The 19,522-nt window shown below is 42.7% G+C and overlaps 2 protein-coding genes, 1 long non-coding RNA gene and 2 pseudogenes across 6 annotated transcripts; 4 read left to right on the top strand and 1 right to left on the bottom strand.

The window, feature by feature from the left end:
- Window positions 1-673: 673 nt before the first annotated feature.
- LOC109939992 (uncharacterized) lies at window positions 674-3,056 on the bottom strand. Its single transcript, XR_002262488.2, has 2 exons — window positions 2,812-3,056; window positions 674-947 (listed from the first exon to the last, which is right to left on the bottom strand). It is a non-coding gene; the product is annotated as an uncharacterized lncRNA (long non-coding RNA).
- LOC100382768 (uncharacterized) lies at window positions 1,196-2,995 on the top strand. Its single transcript, NM_001175478.1, has one exon. It carries the CDS (start codon window positions 2,539-2,541, stop codon window positions 2,854-2,856), a length of 318 nt encoding a protein of 105 aa, NP_001168949.1. The 5' UTR covers window positions 1,196-2,538; the 3' UTR covers window positions 2,857-2,995.
- Window positions 3,057-4,750: 1,694 nt separating the features above from the next.
- On the top strand, window positions 4,751-9,069 carry LOC100275801 (uncharacterized). 2 transcript variants are annotated; one of them, XM_035967865.1, is made up of 9 exons: window positions 4,751-5,007; window positions 5,493-5,744; window positions 6,097-6,211; window positions 7,407-7,523; window positions 7,606-7,692; window positions 7,799-7,875; window positions 7,991-8,118; window positions 8,514-8,650; window positions 8,757-9,069. In XM_035967865.1, the coding sequence occupies exons 2-9, from the start codon at window positions 5,518-5,520 to the stop codon at window positions 8,832-8,834; spliced, it is 966 nt and encodes a 321-aa protein (XP_035823758.1). In that variant the 5' UTR covers window positions 4,751-5,007; window positions 5,493-5,517; the 3' UTR covers window positions 8,835-9,069. The 2 variants fall into 2 exon arrangements, with proteins under 2 accessions (XP_035823758.1, NP_001343980.1); NM_001357051.1 differs by lacking the exon at window positions 4,751-5,007 and having other exon boundaries at window positions 5,453-5,744; window positions 8,757-9,067.
- A 2,146-nt stretch (window positions 9,070-11,215) lies between these two features.
- Window positions 11,216-11,626, top strand: LOC109939850 (14-3-3 superfamily protein pseudogene; annotated as a pseudogene). Its single transcript, NR_163452.1, has one exon. The product of NR_163452.1 is annotated as a 14-3-3 superfamily protein pseudogene (transcript).
- An 861-nt stretch (window positions 11,627-12,487) lies between these two features.
- Window positions 12,488-12,969, top strand: LOC103645488 (14-3-3 superfamily protein pseudogene; annotated as a pseudogene). The gene is made up of 2 exons (XR_002262071.1): window positions 12,488-12,569; window positions 12,666-12,969. The product of XR_002262071.1 is annotated as a 14-3-3 superfamily protein pseudogene (transcript).
- The last annotated feature ends 6,553 nt before the right edge of the window (window positions 12,970-19,522 follow it).

Here is a 19,522-nt window from a genome sequence, read left to right as displayed (position 1 = left end):
AGTTTTATTTCTTGCATGTGTTCATGGTGTCCATTCAAATGGTCCGTGGTTAATTGGACCCTTAGCAGATCGTCGTCTTTCTGAGGAGTCTCTGTTCTCATCTTGCAATCTTCTTTAGTTGATTCTTATCTCTGTTCGTTATCTAGATCTAGGGTTTCCCTCTGCTTCTCATCTACCATTTCATCACTATTGGTAAACTTTGTGTTAGCAGAGTCTTCAACATTGTTCGGTTTTTCCTGTGAGGAATCCATGGGGAGAACAAGTTTAAAGGTGACTACAAAGCAACAACGTGTTTTTTCTTTGTTGCATATATAAACCAACAATGGAAAATGATGTGCACCCTAGAAATCGGTGTAACCCATATTATATGGAGTTGGAGGATATCTGTTTAGACTGCTTTACCATTGATGTCAGATAAAACAAATCTAATAAAATTCGATAGCCATGCCCAGACTTGCTATGCATTGTCACTGTATTTGACATGCCTAGAACTGCTACACAAAACTTGCTATATATTTTGTTTAAAATTACTATATCCTTGATATGCTTGCTTGATCTATATTTTTTCTGCTCTTCTATTCTTGTGTGGGTTTATCAAGAATGAGGCAATTAGATAAGGATATATGTTTTGTCAATATTGTCTAAAACTGTCAATTTTAGAAGGCAATACACGTATTAAAACAGAACCATTGTTTTGATTATTATGATCTGAACAACCCATTTTATACATAGAGCTCGTGGCAATGGCAACCCCACAAAAAGATGATGGAACTCATGGCGCATGGCGTTGAGTGGTGGCGTGCTTGGGCTCGTGCTCCTCTGCAACGAGACACTGTTTCCCACGAGTGTTCCCATCACCATTACAGTCATGCCACACGTCGCTTGGACTTGAGCCGTTGGAGGCTCGTCAATTTGTCTTCCGTCGCAACGCTCGGTCACATGCAAGCCTAGTAACAATAGATGCTCATATATCAATAATAGGTATCGTCGTTATCTTCACTAATTCTACACGTGCAAAGGTATGGCTCCTCCTTAATCTGTGTATGAATGTTAATAAAAAAACATATGAACATAACAATATAAAATGGAGTTAGCGCACTACACTAATTCTACCCATGCAAAGGTATGGCACCGTAATCATTGCCAGACTCAATTGATATTCTTCTGTCACTCTTGCATGAGGACAAAACCAAGTAAAAATTGATCCTTCTTCTGTCTCTCTTCTGTAAAGGTTTTGTTTAATACAGAAGAACAAGATAAAGGCTTAATAGATTTCAAAACAAAATTGCCCTCAGACATCCAAGGAAGGAATTAGCAGCACTAGCTCTCAAGCCTGGCAGGGCGAAAGCTCTTAGGCGGCAACTGCGAATGTAGAGAAACAAGCCTTCACTTCTATCATCATTGGGCGGAGTCAGAACGAACGCTCAACAAAATAAAGAATGGCGAACGTCAAAATAAACTGCAAATGTACAAGGGAACGATTCAACCTATCAGCTAAATAAATGTTCTTATTTCTTTGCATCAGACATCCAAGGAAGGATTAGGCAGCACTAGCTCTCCAGCCTGGCAGGGCGAAAGCTCTTAGGCGGCAACTGCGAATGTAGAGAAACAAGCCTTCATTTCATCATCATTTGCAATCAAAATCCATCAAGCAGACGGATGAAACACTTGGCCAAGAAGACAATGCTACACAAAAATATGTATAGCTCAGGCATCGCAAGAATTTACAGCAGTAGCTAGCTCTCGGGCCTGGCAGAACAAAAGCTCTTACGTGGCTACAGCGAAAGTTCGTGTAGAAACATGTAATCACATTAACCGGCTCTGTGGACACATAGAGAAGCAGCCCCCAGGTTCCTATCAACATGTGAAATGTTGAAACAACTTTGTTTTGGCCTAATCATAGCATCTCTGGTCAATGCGTTCGCTAACAGAGACGTGGCATCAGGCCCAAATTTCATTTCATTCAGTTGGATAATAGATGACCAAAAGACATGTACAATACATATTACTTGCGGTTAAGCCTCAGCAAGCCAGACAATTTTCGTCATAAGTAAATCTGACGGTAATTCCAGATGTATGCTAATCATCATTGGCTCACGTACGGATTGCATGTCATTGCGATGTTGTAAAGATACCTGCCTAGAGCAAACAATGGTAAAGAACAGAAAATACATAAAAACGTAAATAAACAGGCATAATCGAAGAGTGATTGCTGTATCATCAGAAAAGAAGGTACTTCTCACTCACAGTGATGAAACACTGTGTCAGAAGGTGTCCTAAGATTGTTTCGAGGTTTCATCATCTGATACTACAAAGAAAAATACAAAGACGTAGTTCAACAACACAGGAAGTGGAAACAAGAGATTAAATTACCCAACAGGATGTCTGTGCATCGCTCGCTGGGCAGAAACCGACCTCGGATCAAGTGTTGGATTATATATCAGGTGATCCTCTCTATCCAAAATCAAAATACGGAGCAGGAAAAACAACGAAACGAGAAGATTGAAAGGGGGCCTTTGGTTACTCAGTGGTGGCAATATGGTTATTGGTTCGATTCTGCCAGCGAGTGTCCTCAATTCCTTCAGAAGAGGGAGCTCGGTATCCTCATCGCAACAGTCTGTTCCACGCTCAAGTGGAAAGAAAAAAGCAAGAGAGAACAAAAAACCTCGCCCCAAGAAAATATTTCGAATAGAAAATAAACGAGGCCCAAAGAAGGAATTTGGATGGCTCGGTTCAGCGGGAAAATCGGCATACAGATCGATCTCGTATACAGAGAGACCTGTGATTTGGTCTGTTGAGCTTGAATATTACCGAGTCGTCACTGCCATCTCACTTCACTTGCGAAGAACCGATTAGAACGAACGAAAAAAAACGATGAGGCATCCCCTGCCCGGAGCCCGCAGATCTGGCTTGGCGCTGGCATGGCGGCGGATGAATTGAGGGGTGGGGTTCTACCTAGAGCTAAGCGGCCATTGAGGAATCCTTAGAGGCGGCGTTTATATGGAGGGGATTGGTGAGTTTAGGGTTTGAGCAGGAGGTGTGGATGAGTGGGCTTGGGCCATGGGCTGTTTTCCTCATGCTATGCTTTGGGTTGGTGGCCCAGTGGGTTGGTCTAGCCCACAGAGTAAGGGCTTGTACTGTTGTATACTTTATTGCCGTTACTTCGCACAAAACAATTGTGACACGGCACAAAGGAATTGCGATATGCCTGTCGCTAATAAAGTTACGAATTGTTTTGGTTTTGCTTGCACGGTCTTCAAATACGTGTCGTTAAATCTAGTTGTGCAGTTTATGGAGGCACAGCGAGGTTGTGGCGTGCTTATCTTTCTAGCGCAGGGGCGGGCCTTATTCAGTTCAAGGCTATTCAAATGAATACCTATTATTTTGGTAAAAGAACTTCAGTACATATACATATATATATAGTGTATATGCATAGATAAAAAATAAATCAAATAAATAAAGAAATTATGTTAATTTGGATCAAAATATCTCCTTCCTATTTCTCATACCTAATAACCTAATAGTTTGCCGTGGACCATGAGGTCTAATAGAACGGTAAAGCCCACCTCAGCATCTCACGGCAAAAAAAAATCCTCAAACCCTATTGTAGTCAAACTATGGCAGAGCCATCAGATAGGCCAGCCACCAAGTCGTGGTCGTGTCTTGCAGCCCCATATGCCATGGAGACACCAGTACCTCCGTTGCGCCATTGTGGCTCCGCAACACAACTAGGTACATAGACTTGACCGCTAACTGTCATTGCGTTGTGTCTGGCCTCGTTGTTGCATCGTCTGTCATCCGTCGTCTGAGGCTTCAATCCACCATAGTCAGGCGCGTCACCGCGTGTCAGGACAGAAAACCAGGGGGCAAGGTCCTATCGTGCCGATGTCCAATCCCACCTAGCATGTGGCCACCCGACCTTGACCTCCCCTGATTTGCTGCTTGCAGTACTGGGATGTAGGTGGGGCATTAGCGATTGGAAAATGCCAAAGAGAACAAGCAGCCAGCCAGTAACCGAACAACAACAAACAAATGCATTTCGATTTAAAACTTTTGAAATAGTTTAATAAAATTTGAGTTTAGTAGACTAGTTATTGAATCAGTTATGACCATAGCGTGTGTGTTTAATTATAGGTTATATATATATAATTAATTATATATATATATATATATATATATATCGATAGACATGTTTTAATCTTCCAAAAAACCATCTTATAAAAAAATTTGAATACCTACCCTCTAAATTTTGGGCCTGCCACTGTCCAGCGGGGGTATAAACGAATTGCGACGCGCGGATAGTCTCGGTGGTCTTTAGATAAACACGATCTAAGTTACATGGCAATTAATTATGTTGGTGTAATCGTACAAATTTGGTGTATTAAATATAAATCCGACGGTTACTACTATTTTTAGGTGGAAATGATTAAATGTGAAATTGAAACTAGGTTTTATATTAAAGAGGTTATGTAGTAGATCGTTTGATTATATAATTGTGTAAAGGAGTGTACCCACGTTGAAAGGAGGGAGGGCACAGGCTCCCACGCTGAATAGAGCGGTTATATTGCTATTTTTTAGATGTTTATTTCCAACAAAGAAGCACTCCATATGGTAATTTATAAACATGTAGGATAAACAGGTGTACGTTAGAATTACATCTGCATAAAAAAACAGCCCGGCACTCCAAGTGCCTCGTCATCAGAAATTCAGAATCCACTAATCTCCGATATTTTTTATCTTCTCCTGTCGCAATCCCATTTTTGCTGGAGAAAAAAAAAACAGGGCTCTAAAATACGAGCTCCACTACTCCTTGGCTCCTTGCTTCAGGCACGCTCATCTTCCACGCTCTGCTCCCGTGCTCCATCGATCAGGAATTCAGAACTCACAAACACGCCTGCTCCCTCTTCGATAAATCCAACCTATTATCCAAACCGTCTCCCGTCTGATCCGTCGCCGTCGAGGAGTCGACTCGCCTATCCACAGGCAAAAAGAAGAAAAAGGAGAGATGTAACGCACCCACTGGGCCAGTCCGCCAAAGCCCACCATCACCAGCGTCGGGCGTTCATGCGCTCGCGCGCAGCCTATTCAGACAGGCACCTCGCTCTCAAAACCTAGGCTGAGAGAGGAGGGAGGCCCGCCCTTATAAGTGCAACACGGCCCCCTTGGCTAGGCGAGGTGGTACTAACCCAGGGCATGCATACCGGCCCCTTACATCCCACCCCCCTAAGAGGCCCAAAGCTCTCCCAGGCAGCAGCGGCAATGTGGGCTCCGATACCATTTGTAACGCACCCACTGGGCCAGTCCGCCAAAGCCCACCATCACCAGCGTCGGGCGTTCATGCGCTCGCGCGCAGCCTATTCAGACAGGCACCTCGCTCTCAAAACCTAGGCTGAGAGAGGAGGGAGGCCCGCCCTTATAAGTGCAACACGGCCCCCTTGGCTAGGCGAGGTGGTACTAACCCAGGGCATGCATACCGGCCCCTTACAAGAGAGTATCTAGCTGGGAGCGTCGCCGGCGATGCTCTGCTCCGGCCGCATGCTGGCCTGCAACGGGGTCTTGCCCGGTCGGCTCCGGCTGCCGAGGGCCGACGCCTACCACCTGCGCCCACCAGCGCTCGCGCGGAGGTGGCGCGTCGTGGCCTCCGCTGCGGCGTCCGGCGGCTCCCCTGACCTCCCATCGTCGTCGTCTTCGCCGCCTAATCCGCCGTTTGGGGCCGGGGACGACCAGACCGCCGCGTCACCTGGGTAAAAAATTCTATAGGAATAGGAAGCTGGTAATTTTAGCTCTGCTGGTGAACTGTAAGACGTGAGCGAAACATGTTGTTCCGCTGGTCTACCTGCGTGTGAATAGTGAGTCGGTTTGTGATTGCCCGTGCGACGAATCTCGTTCGGACATAGTTTCCCAATCCATCAAGAATACATGGACATGCTGGATCTCTTTTTGAAAAGTAGGTTAATATGTTGGATCTGGCTGACAAACTATTGACCTTGAAGTTTCCATGAATATTTGTTTGTACCCTTTTGCATTTATCGATAGTATTCAGGCTTGGTTTGTGCTCGACGGAGCTAACATTGGCCCCTGCTTGGCTTTTTGCAGGTTTTGCATCATTGAAGGGCCTGAGACGGTCCAAGATTTTGCAAAGCTAGACTTGCAGGAGATTCAGGATAATATTAGGAGCCGCCGAAACAAGATTTTCTTGCATATGGAGGAGGTTTGTTAAATTTGTTTTCTTATGTCGCATACTGCTACTTATTTCGTTAAATATTAATTTTGTAAGATTGACATGTATGAAATTGCTTGTCAAAATAGATAACATTAAACAACATGCTGCCATCCATGGTTACTGAAATGGTCACACCCTTGTCTAAAACATAAGTATTAGTGTATTACTTAATTTGAATTAGACACTAAAGCTTAGCGTGATTGTGTTGGGAAATTTTGTTCTATAGCACTGAAAGATTGCATTTTTGGAAAATATCACCAAAAGCGCCTGATTCCAACTGCCGAAAAACAAACATTGTGGAATTTTATTTCTTCGTTAGAATTGATTGGTTTTGAGGACATTCTCCTTGCTTATTTTCTCTAGACAGTAGACACATACATGAAATGACAGAAAATTCCCATGTGCTAGATTGGCCAGATTGCCATAACAAGGCTAAACCACACCCTATAGGTTCTGTCTCCAAATTGATGTGGCTATTATGCTCACGTGCTGCACAACCTCCCCTTTGCTCCTCTCTGCCCCAGGCCGACGCTCGCCCCTGTTCCACACCTGGACGGCAACCCTGCTATGTTCCCATCCAAGCACCAGGCACCACCTGTGCTTATCGCACCCAAGCCAAGATTTCAGCAGCGAGACAAGGAGCATAGCCCCCGAAGCAGGATTGGTGCATATGTGCTTAAATATAGCAGCTATCATCTGGGTTTTGAAGGCTGGTTCTGTTCTGTGTTTAGATGGTCTGGGGCATTTTGGTCCAACTTAACGGCAGCCAGTCCAAAATTAAACAGAATAACAGATTGCTAAATCTGCAGTGTTTGGATCTTTCAATGGTATTTTACTCAGCCAGGTTCTTTCTGTGGTATTTTCTAAAAGACACGAGCTTAGAATGAATTTTCCCTTGTGTAACTGGGTGCTATTGTTATACTCTGTTCTGGGCATCCATGTTATGCAGATACTAGATGACTGCCCATGTGAACTATCAGAAAACTTGAGATAGATCTTTCACAAAAAGAAAACTCGAGATATCCATCATGTTTGCATGCCTTGTGCAGCTTCTTTCGTTCTCTAAACTGATTGAGTGTTTTAGTTGTCTGTTATAGTTGGTTCTGGTTGCAGTGGTGCCAGAAAATGCATCATATGCTCTTTCTAAGTCTTATATCCTTAGTTCCGTGTGCTTTGTTCATAGATTCGAAGATTGAGAATACAGCAAAGAATAAAAAATGTGGAACTCGGAATTTCAGATGAAGAGCGTGACCATGAACTCCCTGATTTTCCATCATTTATTCCGTTCTTGCCTCCTCTGGTATGTATGTGTGGCGTTCAGCACTCAGACACTTTGATGCCTAGTTGTTACTAAGGTATAAACTTCTACCTTATGTGAACAGAGTGCAGCTAATCTAAAGGTCTACTATGCCACATGTTTCACCCTCATAGCTGGGATAATGGTGTTTGGTGGTTTTCTTGCACCAATCGTAAGTCACAGTTTTCAATTTTGGTATCGCTAATGGTGACTATCATAGTTTATTTTGCCATATAAATTGCTTTGAATGCTTAACAAGTGGATGTGATGTCATGCAGCTGGAACTTAAACTTGGTGTAGGGGGCACGTCTTATGAAGACTTCATCCGCAGCGTTCATCTGCCGATGCAGTTGAGGTACTACCACTTTTCCATGGTCCATTAATGTATCAAGGATCATCTAGCTAGAGAAGTCAAGACTGATCTGCTATGGCTACTGACTGCTCTCTTCATTTGTCTACTTGTACTGCAGCCAGGTAGATCCCATTGTGGCATCTTTCTCAGGCGGAGCAGTTGGAGTTATCTCTGCCCTAATGGTTGTTGAGATAAACAATGTCAAGCAGCAGGAGCTTAAGCGGTGCAAATACTGTTTAGGAACCGGTACGTTTTCCTCCAAAACCTTTTCATGCTCGTATACCATGAAGTTAGGTTCTATAGAAGATGGCATATGCCATTCAGTTTTCGCAGCTATACAGACCAGTGTAAACATTATTTATGTTGGCCTGAAGCTCACACTGAAGTCTGATATATGTTGTGAAGTTCGTTGCTTGCTCAGTTTTAGTGCAGTAATAATAAGATGTTGACACCTGGGTCAAAATAGTGTTGTGATGAATTTGAAGTGCTGACAGCTCTTGGGCCCCATATCAATATTTGCCATGCATTCTGTATGACTACCAAAATATACTTTTGCATACAACACTTCCTTCTTATTTATGTGAGCTGAATTTACTGTTTGTTCAGACAGTGTGACAGTTCTATGTTCATATGTCTTGTAGGATACCTGGCATGTGCCCGCTGTTCAAGTACGGGCGCTCTTGTGCTCACAGAGCCTGTTTCCACATTCAGTGATGGCGATCAGCCTTTATCCGCACCAAAGACAGAGAGATGCCCGAATTGCTCAGGCTCGGGAAAGGTAATTGGATCTTTTATACATGCTGAATACTCTCGTGCCAGTGCCACCGAGCCTCGAACCTCGATAGAGATTCTGATTGCACATGAATCATTTGTCAAAAATCCAGGTGATGTGCCCAACATGCCTCTGCACTGGGATGGCAATGGCAAGCGAGCATGACCCCCGGATCGACCCGTTTATTTGAGGTGCACCTTTAGTCCAGGAACTGCTGCAACGTGTGGAAGATGCTTTTGTAGATAACAGCATCCACAAAAGATTCACAGATAGGCCGAATCGTGAATTCGAATCGACGTTGTACGACACGAATAGGACGAACTGAAGAGTGCAGAGAGGTGTATGTTGTAAAGTAATAAAAAAAATATTTAGACCAAAGACCGTTTGGCCCCGTTTTATAGAAATCAAGCTATGTTTGATTGTAATTGTTTGATGGGGAGAACCAGCTTACAAAGACACGAGTTCAGACAGTGCCCAAAGCACAACCCTCTAAGAAAAAATAATAATAAACCACAGCAGTCTAAACCAACACCAGCCAAAGATTATTACAAGCTATGAACCGAGCAAGACGAACTACGCAGCTATTCCTGACTATTTTGCGCCAAGTAAATAGTATTTCAGCCGTCCAGGGCTGAAAAAAAAGCTCCAATAGGGCTGAAAAAAAGCTCGAGCGTGGAGCAAGCCTGTTTTTTTTACTTGAAACAAAAAACGAGCCAGCTTATGCTTGTGGTTAACTCGATTTAACAACAATTTATTACATAAAATTCTAATTAACATATAGTCAGTACTAAATAGTCGATTAATTCACGTTTTAAGGTTACTGTACAAAATCAACCTATTTTCTATATCATATTAGTTATATACTTATTTTACTAATCTAAAATATGTTACTTAAATTGTTTTCGAGATTCTATATTATATTTTGGAAGCGAGTTCATGCTTATGGTGAGGCTAGTCGTAGGCTATGGTCTCACATCGAGAGCTCGAACATGTACGGATTTTTGTGTCTCTCGTGCATTTACATCCAAATTTCGACCACACGATATACTCCAATTCACTATCGAATAATCTTCGACATATATCGCACTAGGTATGAGAATTCGCGCAGATCACCAGAGAGTTGATGACAACCATTACCAACCTCTGCACCATATAGTCGGGTCATCATCAACTTGAGCCGGCCCTTATGAGCTTTTAGTTCTTCTTGGTACTATGCAATGCAAGGCAATGGTTTAGTACATTAGACTCCGACAAATAGAAATGCCAGAGACAAAGAGTCTTTTTTAAGGGTTTGTCTAGTTTGTAGAAACTAATTTTTATTCCTCTATTTTATTTTTAGTAACTAAATTGTTAAATATAAAAACTAAAACTCTATTTTAGTTTCCGTTTTTAGCAAGATTTTAGCAGGAGACTAAAATGAAATAAAATGAAGAGACTAAAAATTTGCCATTAGAAATCAAACATCTCCTAAATCAGCTATCTACTCTTTCATCTAGGAGAAGGTACCAAAACAAGAGGACATATCTGGTGCACATGAAATTTAGTGCAAATGATGCATATAATAAATCATCACTATTCATCTCAGATCTAACGTCTCTGGTTGATCATTATAATTTACAAATAACACTTTCCACCACTACACCACACCATATTAGAGGTGTCCTTAGCAAAATATACCAAACGGCTAGAGACGTTCGATATAAGATGAGTGGTAATGATTTAATATGTGCATCATGTGCACTAAACATCCATGTGCACCAGATATGTTTTTCCAAAACAAATGTTGACATCCGCTTCGTCCCCGATTTTTGTGAATTTGATTTGCCCTATGCCTATTTCGATCTAGAAACTCCCCCTCCGAACACAACGAAGTCGTGCTATGAATTAGAGCAGGATTAAGATCACATACTCTCGAATGCTGTGGATCATCATGATGACACTGCATATGAGTTTCCTATTTTAACTGCAAATACATGACCAAATACATACCTACGAGTATTTTATTGGACACTTTACTATACCATGTGTATGAGCAAGTTCTCTTGCCATATATCGACTATCTGATAATAAACTCGCTAACCTATGACATAATGATTCAGATTATAAATTATTAAAGGTATTCTATCTATACTACTAATTAAGGCTGCAAGGGGTAGGCTGCCTCCTTGCGTTCTGCCTTTTTTTTCATTTCCTGTTTTGCCCTCCTGCCCGCGCACCTCACCTGCCCGCGTCGCCTCCTCTCCTGTCCTCCGCGTGCGTTGGGCGGGCAGCCAACTCCCCCACCAAACCCTAATCACTCCGGCGCCGCGCCGCGCGGACCTGCCTCGATCCGCTCCAGCGGCCGCCCGCCGAGGCGGCTGTGCGGTGGATCCAACCTGTCGTCTTGTTGCGCCTCGTGCGTCAACGTGAGGTAGGAGCAACATCCACTTCCGCAGGCTGGTCGAGTACCACACGAGGCTGCGCATGATGAGGAGCCTCCGCGACTCCCTCCATGGCCGAATCACCGCACGCCTCGAAGCCAAGGTTGGTGTCTCCCCCCTCTCTTTCTCTCCGTCGTAGACTGTGCAACCAATGTGCAATCGCTCAATCAAGAAATCTAGGGCATATAGCCTGATTAGTTCACCAAAATCCGGCGGAGGGGAGGAGCTCTCCGTGGAGGAGCGCAACCTGCTGTCCGTCGCCTACAAGAACGTCATCGGCGCCCGCAGGGCCTCGTGGCGGATCATCTCCTCCATCGAGCAGAAGGAGGAGGGCCGCGGGAACGAGGCGCACGCCGCCTCCATCCGCGCCTACCGCTCCAAGATCGAGACCGAGCTCGCCCGCATCTGCGACGGCATCCTCGCCCTGCTCGACTCCCACCTCGTCCCATCCGCCGGAGGCGCCGAGTCCAAGGTCTTCTACATCAAGATGAAGGGTGACTACCACATGTATACCATTATCGCTAGCAGATCTCACTTTTTTATTCTTCGTATTTGCCTGTAGAGTCTAGACTATGCGATCTATTTATGGAGTGGCGAAGGAGGGAGGAGTCCATACCATGGGAATTGTGTTTTGGAGAAGTTAAAACCTGAGATCTGTGCGTAGATGTTTTGTATGGTAGCAGGGGCATGAGGCTCCCTGTAAAAACCTCCTCCAACCGTGTATGCAGTGTGCGCAGTACTCAAAAGGTTTTCTATAAAATGTCCCTGTATGTATAGGGAGAAGAATCTTCTCTATATAGGGGGAGTGATATGCTCTCCACGTTAATTATGTGGTTCTTATTCCTAATTAACTCCCGTGATATGATAATAATGTGTATTATGGTATTATAAATATTGTTTGCTTCTAATTCAAAGAAAAAAGATAAATAAATGTTAATCTGTAGTGTATAAAGGAAGCTGGATTGTAGTGTATAGGGGAAGCTGGATAGGGGGGAATGGTTGGAGACAAAACATAGTGGGAGAATAAGGGAGTTTAGTGTAGTAAAATATATTAAAAAATACAGATAAGGGGAGATGTATAGGGGAAATGGTTGGAGATGGCATGAGTTCTTATTATCAATTGGGTCTAAATTTAACGTGTGGTCTTTTTGTTTGAACTTTTTGTTATTTGTGGCCGAAAGTTCAAAAGATAAAAAGGGGAAAGGGGTTGTGCAGGCTGTGACGTTTTTTAGTGAGGTTGTTGTCCTTTTATTTATGTTGCACATTGAAGTTGCTTATCTATGAATTTGCCCTGTATGATGCACGATGCTGTGCTGTCTCCTGTAATGCATGGTTGAAATATGTGAAATTGTGTTTCATGGTTTTACCCCCTACCCTACAGCACGTATATATTGTTATCTGATTTCTCCACATGATGATTTGGCAGGTACCTTCCTGAGTTCAAGTCTGGTGCAGAGAGGAAGGATGCTGCGGAGAGCACCATGAATGCCTACAAAGCTGCTCAGGTTGGACCATGGTGTACATGTTGATAGGATGAAGGTGTACATATCTTATTAATTGTGATTCATAGTTTCTGGGTTTTTTGGGGGGGGGGTTTGTAGGACATTGCTCTTGCAGATCTGGCTCCAACCCACCCCATCAGGCTTGGCCTTGCTCTCAACTTCTCAGTGTTCTACTACAAGATCCTGAACTCCCCTGATCGTGCCTGCAACCTTGCAAAACAGGTTTGCTTCTTCTCCTTCTATCCCCCCTTTGTGATTTGCTTTCATTTTGAGACCCTTTGTGATTTGTTTTAATTTTGAGACATGATGTCTCCTAGATTGTGTGTAGCTTCTGGGCAACGGATTGAGTGTGCATAAACAGCTCCTGTCTCCATCAGCTTATGTAGGGGTTTGGTTGATTCAATTAAAAAAAAGATGGTGCAAAGGAAATAGTTCACTTGCCTCCATCTGCATGCCTATTCACTGAAACAATTTTTTCTTACATTAGGCACTGTGTAAGTGATGGATCTAATTACTCTGGGTGCTAACAAAATGCTTCTTTTGTTGCATATTTGTTTCAAAGAACGAGAGCTCGAAATAGTAACAGGAAAAAATACCCAGGAGAAAATACTACTGAGAATAATAGTAGCGCAATCTTTGATGGTATACAAGTAATAGAACCCAATTTTGGTTTGATAGATAAACCAGATGCAGATACAAATGACATGATTTCTGAAAAGTTGATGGTACAAATTAATCTTAACGAAGGCATTGAAGAGGATATCCCACCAAGCCAATATACTACCAGGTGTGAAGAGAAATTAACTATGACTCAAGCTGCCATCTCGAGGGAAGCTGGACCTCCAGGTTATGATCCTGGAGAAAACTTTCTTCAGGTCAGTTCAATGATTACTAGCTGTGAGCAGAGTGTGATAATGGCTCCTAGCGCTATCGCAAGAGGAGTTGGTCCACCAGGATATACGCCTGGAGAACACCAGGGCAATGGGGCTCCATGGAATACAAGCTATGAGCGAAGACCGTTTACGAGTCCTGCGACTAGCTCAAGAGAAGTCAGACCTCCAGGATATGGGCCTGAAGAAAACCAAGGCAGTGGCATTTCCTGTAATACAAGCAGAGAGCAAATATTGTTTATGAGCCCTACAACCATCTCGAGAGAACTTGGTCCACCAGGATATTTGCCCAGAGAAAACCAGCGCAGTGACACTTCATGGAATACAAGCTGTGAGTCGGGACTATTTATGAGTCCTGCGACCACCTCAATAGAACATGGTCCACCAGGATATGGGCCTGTAGTCTTGATGCTTGCTTTATTGTGTATACTATTTAGTATAAATAGTTGTATATATTATTTTTGTCCTGAAATATTTAGGATGACTATATGTACGAGTTATGACTATGACTAGGCTTGAGTAATCGGTCTGGTCGAGGACTAATCATGATTAGTTGCCCAGTCTGTCCCATGACAACTAGGTTTGACTATACAATTTATAAACATTGGATCCTATCTAAGTGCATTCAAAGCAACTAGAGTCCATTTGGACTTTGATTATCCAAATTCACTACCACTTCTACCTTTGGTAATGGATAAGCAGCTGAAGCTCTTGTTCTTCCCCTGATCCTCATGACTAACATGCTCTTGTCAGGCTGTTGAATTGATTGATGCAGAAATAGCGCAGTCATTTTCACAACAAAGGAAAAAAAGAGATGGCGGTGGTCCTACATATCATGAAACTTTTGCTTATGCTCAAGGGTCGTTTGCTCGTGTACCTGAAGCTTACGTTCTAAGCCTGGGCATTTATCTGCTTCCCAACAGAGAGTGCACGAGGTACAGCAGCAGAACATAAACTTCTGAATTAAAATTTTGCATATTGTTTCTGCATTGGATACATGACTGTCTGCATCTAATTCTGTTCTTTTCAGGACTTTGTTCACGTGTGGCATTGAAAGTTCCCTTTGACCCGGGAACAGGATCTGGATGTCGCCTAGAGGGGGGGGGGTGAATAGGCGAATAAAACTTATTACTTTAAAACTTAAATTCTTACTCTACTCGAAGACTTAGTACGCAGTGGAATGAGAAGACTCTTCGAGTAGGTCGCAGCGGAATGGAAGATCCTGTCTCAATATGTCCTGCACTTCAAATCAAGCTTATAACACAGATAAGTATTGAAGTGCAGATATAAAAACGAGTAAGGCAGAGAGTCAGGATAGAACAGAGCACACAGACGCAAGGGTTTATCCCGAGGTTCGGCCAAGCCTGAAATGCTTGCCTAGTCCTCGTTGGAGTTAGCCACACCTGGGCTTGGAGTCTATTTCAACTCCTTCCTCCGTTTGCTCAGATCTGTCAATATGACAGATAGAGCCTTTCACTATTGAGTGGGGTTACAACAGAACCGCGGCTGCTTACAAACTTCTTGGCAGCACTCCGGCAGAGTAACGATACGCTCAAGACCTTGCTCTAGCTCTAAGCAGCACTTCTCCTCTCTCTTAAGGCTTATAGCTGTGCCTTCTACACAAACTATAGAGTTACACACACGAGGGAGAGTGAGAATTGATTCGAGTGATGTCTACACTTGTTGGCTGCACTTGTATATTGCTTGAGGCGCCTAGGGGTCCCTTTTATAGGCACAAGGGGCCTAGGAGCCGTTGGGAGCAAACCAGGAAGGCAAATCTTGTCTTCTGTCGGGTGGCGCACCGGACAGTCCGGTGCACACCGGACACTGTCCGGTGCCCGATTTCTTTCCTTCTATGGCAAAGCCGACCGTTGCAGATGCGGGAGCCGTTGGCGCACCGGACATGTCCGGTACACACCGGACAGTCCGGTGCCCCCATTCGACCGTTGGCTCGTCCACGTGTCACGCGCGAATTGCGCGGCCGACCGTTGCCCAAGCCGACCGTTGGCTCACCGGACAGTCCGGTGTACACCGGACAGTCCGGTGAATTATAGCCGATCGTCGCCAGACTTCTCCCGAGAGCGGCCTGTTCACTGGAGTTCAGCCTGGCGCACCGGACACTGTCCGGTGCACCACCGGACACTGTCCGGTGCACCACCGGACAGTCCGGTGTGCCAGACTGAGCTGCCTTGGCTGTACATAGCCAGGCCCTTTGCACCTCTCTTCTTTTCTTCTTCTTTCTGTTTCTAACACTTAGACAAGTATATTAGTCCACAAAACCAATGTACTAAGTATAGAAACATACCTTCTCTTAACCATTAAATCTATAGCATTCCACATGCTTGAGCTTTGATGTTGGACTCATAAATCATCAAGTTGGCTTGACTTGATCTAGATTGACATTTCTTCGCTCCAACATCCTGCAAAGGTCACATAGAACATCTCCAAACATAGGAACAACCCAAACTAAAGATCAAGATGAACTTAGCTCTTTTGGGTTGCTTCCAGTTCTGGTTTTGACACTTGTTCTCCTTCTAGTGACCTTGATCTCCTTCTTAGAGCTTGATCTTGAGCCTTATGACTTACACCACATGACTGTAGCTTTTACCTCATTGGTTGTAAGTCACGTTCTTATGTAGTGATCCTTGATGTGTCGTAGCTGTTCTCAACTCGATCACCCTTGACTTTGCAAGCCTTCTTCTTCACCCTTGGCTTTGGGTTCCTCAGTCTCCTTGACCTTCTCCCGTGCACTTGGTACCTCGAAGCTCTTCTTGCCTCAGTCCTTGGCTTGATCAGTTGTCTCCGAGCTACTCACCCGAGTATCACTTTTGCAATGTCCATCTTACTTGTGATGTCCATCATGTATCCATAATCCAGTTCTTGGACCATCACATTTGTTCACTTGTGTTGAACCCTGTCAGCTTTACACTAAGCACCTGTTCAACACTTAACACACTTGTTAGTCCTTTAATTGAGTTGTCATCCAAACACCAAAACCACAAGAGAGCTTTCAATCTCCCCCTTTTTGGTGATTGATGGCAACACAATTAAAGCTTACATTAGAATATGATTTAAAGCACAGACTTTGAAATCTAAGTTTATAGAATTGCTCCCCCTAAATATGTGCTTACTTCAAAATCATAATTTTGGCCTAATATGCCAATTTGCACATACTTAGGCAATTCGAAGCATTTCTAAACCTTAGCACTTTTTGGAATGCATTGTGTCAAGAATCAAACCATGATGTTATAACACACAAATGCACATAATCAGAGTTAAGCACCATTCAAATTAGTGGATATATCACAGGAATATCAACCTACCACTATTCACCATTAAGATACCAATTTAAACTCAGATACTAATTTAAAGCAATATTAAGCACCATAAACCATATGTATCATAAGCACCATAAACCATATGCATCATTATCCACATGACTGTCTATTTCAGAATGAACACAATAGATGCCAATTAATTCATAGCAACGGAAGCACTAGTCCATATGATGCACCACATATAATACTGCAAGAAGCATATGAATAACACACTAGCAAAGCTCAAACTAACACATCACCAAAGCTCAAACTAACACATTACCCTTTAGGATAAGCTTTCCTCTCAGGTTGAGATATAAGCTTTAATGCACATATTCTCCCCCTTTGACATCAAACACCAAAACCATATTCAAGCAAGAACATAGGATGATGTCAAGGGACAGCAGGGTGTTAAGGAGGAGAGACACAGTATCAAAACTCCCCCTTACTTATTGAGCATATGCACTACCAACATTTAAGTAAGATACAAATACGCAAAAAGATTACCACTTCCTTTTGTACCTTTACCATGTTGTAGTGTACTTCCCATCTTGAGAGTATTTAATCTCTCGAGAGCTTCTCCACACTTGTGCCTGATTCTTTATCCTAACCTTTTCTTGTTGCTAAGACACCAGACTTAGAACAAGTTATAGTATTGGGCACAAGAAGAAACTTCTATTCTAGTGATTACCAAAAGATACCAATTGAAGCATACTACCAAGGCTACCAATTGAAAAATCATCACTGTCATAGCTCCATGATATTTCAAGATAAGCATCTAGGATCACCAACTATTATAGAGCACGAGCAACCTTTAAATACGTAATTACTTACAACTTTAGATACCAATTACTAGACTTGTGGAGGTACCCAAGTCCTGATCGCTCCATTTCTTGCTCATATTCTCTTTTCCACCTTGAGACTATATAGGATCACTCAAAAAAACAGTTAGTCTCAAAAGACACAAGTTATGTGTGCTCCCCCTAAAGTTGTGCATCAAGTATTTGAATGACTTGCACCTTGCACGTTCTAGCATCCTCAGAAGTAAAGGGGAAACATACCTTGGTCTAGGCATAATATATCAATTACATCACAACAAGATACCAATTGAATAGATGAGATAATACAACTTATGACTAGTGGAAACAATGCATGCCTCATGATATATAACATTTAAAAACACCAAGGCACGCTTCACACATGATGATCATTGCAACACATATACTAATTGAAAAACAACAAGATCATACATATAAAGCACAATGTCTAAGCACACCATGATTAAGAAGTATTTTCTTAGGTACACCAAAGGAAACAACATTTTAAAGCATAAAGCACCTAAGCCAAGATACTACCAATTGAAAGGCAAAAACATAGCTATGATCACAATCAACGGAACTTCAAGATATTCAATGAAATTGCATAGTTCCATTCTCCATACCTTTGCCTTTTACCTGAATGCCATGAGATTCATTCTTTTAGGTATTGTGTAGTGAGAGCACATGTTGTCACCAATTTAGGGCACCTTTTGCTCATGCACCTCATAGCTCGAGAGGGTGCATTAGAGACACAACATGGATTTCTTGTTTTGGTATACACAGAGTATCAAGACAGAGTAATCATGTGAACATGGACTAAACAAAACTATCATGCTTGCACATAGGTTAATCATTAAAAAAACATAGCATGACTTACAAAAAGATACATGTCTATCCACATACACTAAGAGAGTTAATCATGGTGGATATAACAAATGAAAGAGCTACCCATGAATGATTCAAAAGATATATCCTATAGTGCACTAGTCATGTTTAAACAAACATCATTATGATTCATTTAGCACAGGCAATCATAAAGCATAACTACTCCAAGGACAGGTAGCACAACAAGCTAACTTAAGAGCAATACTAAATTGCAGTTATGTACTTAAAATACACGAGTACCGTCCTTTGGAGAGCACGTTGTAGATTCTCATCAAAGTCCTTTACTTGATTCACCAATAATGATTCAGGACCTATACACCTTATTTCACTTGAGATGAACATGGGATTAGTGTTTTACAATAAATCAACCTTGGGTCAATAAACACCAAAACAATTAAAAAAGCTTAAGCATAGAGTTTGATATAACCGTCTTAAGCTTTCCCATGGTCTCCAGTCCATCTCAAGGCACCTGCATGATCTAGTTAGCACAGTTTGGTACCCACCTAGGGATGGGTCCCTGACATTCAACTAAAAGTGCCTTTGGTACCCAAATAGTCTTTGTGCTAGTTCTAGGTGATCTCGTTATAGATCTAGCACAAGTGTATGATTTGGGTCTCCTAAGCGAATAAGATTGAGACAAATTTACTTGCTTAGGAACCTCACCTTTATTACATACCTTAGATAGATGACCTTGCTCACCATACTTGTAGCAGAAGCGTCGCTTAACCTGACATGACGCTTGCTGTTTGTCATTTTCCTTGGTGAGAGTCATCTTGGAGGATGCACATTCTTGATTCTTCATGACCGGACATGAAGTGATCATGTGGTCCTTATTGTTGCATCCAAAACAACTCCTTGTCCCTTCATTCTTGTCTTTGTACGGACAAGACGCGATGAGGTGGCCTAACTTCTTGCACTTGAAGCACCTCCTTTTTCCTTTTCCCTTTTTGTACTTGAATGACATGGAGAGATGATCAGTGCAAACAACATGACTAATTGAATTTTTACCTTTTTTCTTGTTCATGTTGATTTCTTCATTTATAGCT

The sequence above is a fragment of the Zea mays genome, chromosome 5 (genome assembly GCF_902167145.1).
Source record: "Zea mays cultivar B73 chromosome 5, Zm-B73-REFERENCE-NAM-5.0, whole genome shotgun sequence".
Taxonomy (NCBI): domain Eukaryota; kingdom Viridiplantae; phylum Streptophyta; class Magnoliopsida; order Poales; family Poaceae; genus Zea; species Zea mays.
Note: the sequence above shows the minus strand (reverse complement) of the source record. Positions and strands in the feature narration are given on the sequence as shown.

Bases quoted from the DNA above. Each gene is read 5' to 3' on its own strand.
- LOC100382768 (NM_001175478.1), top strand. From the start codon at position 2,539: ATGGTTATTGGTTCGATTCTGCCAGCGAGTGTCCTCAATTCCTTCAGA.
- LOC100275801 (XM_035967865.1), top strand. From the start codon at position 5,518: ATGCTCTGCTCCGGCCGCATGCTGGCCTGCAACGGGGTCTTGCCCGGT. The intron at 5,745-6,096 runs GTAAAAAATTCT...GGCTTTTTGCAG, and splicing joins CAGACCGCCGCGTCACCTGG to GTTTTGCATCATTGAAGGGC. The intron at 8,651-8,756 runs GTAATTGGATCT...TCAAAAATCCAG, and splicing joins ATTGCTCAGGCTCGGGAAAG to GTGATGTGCCCAACATGCCT.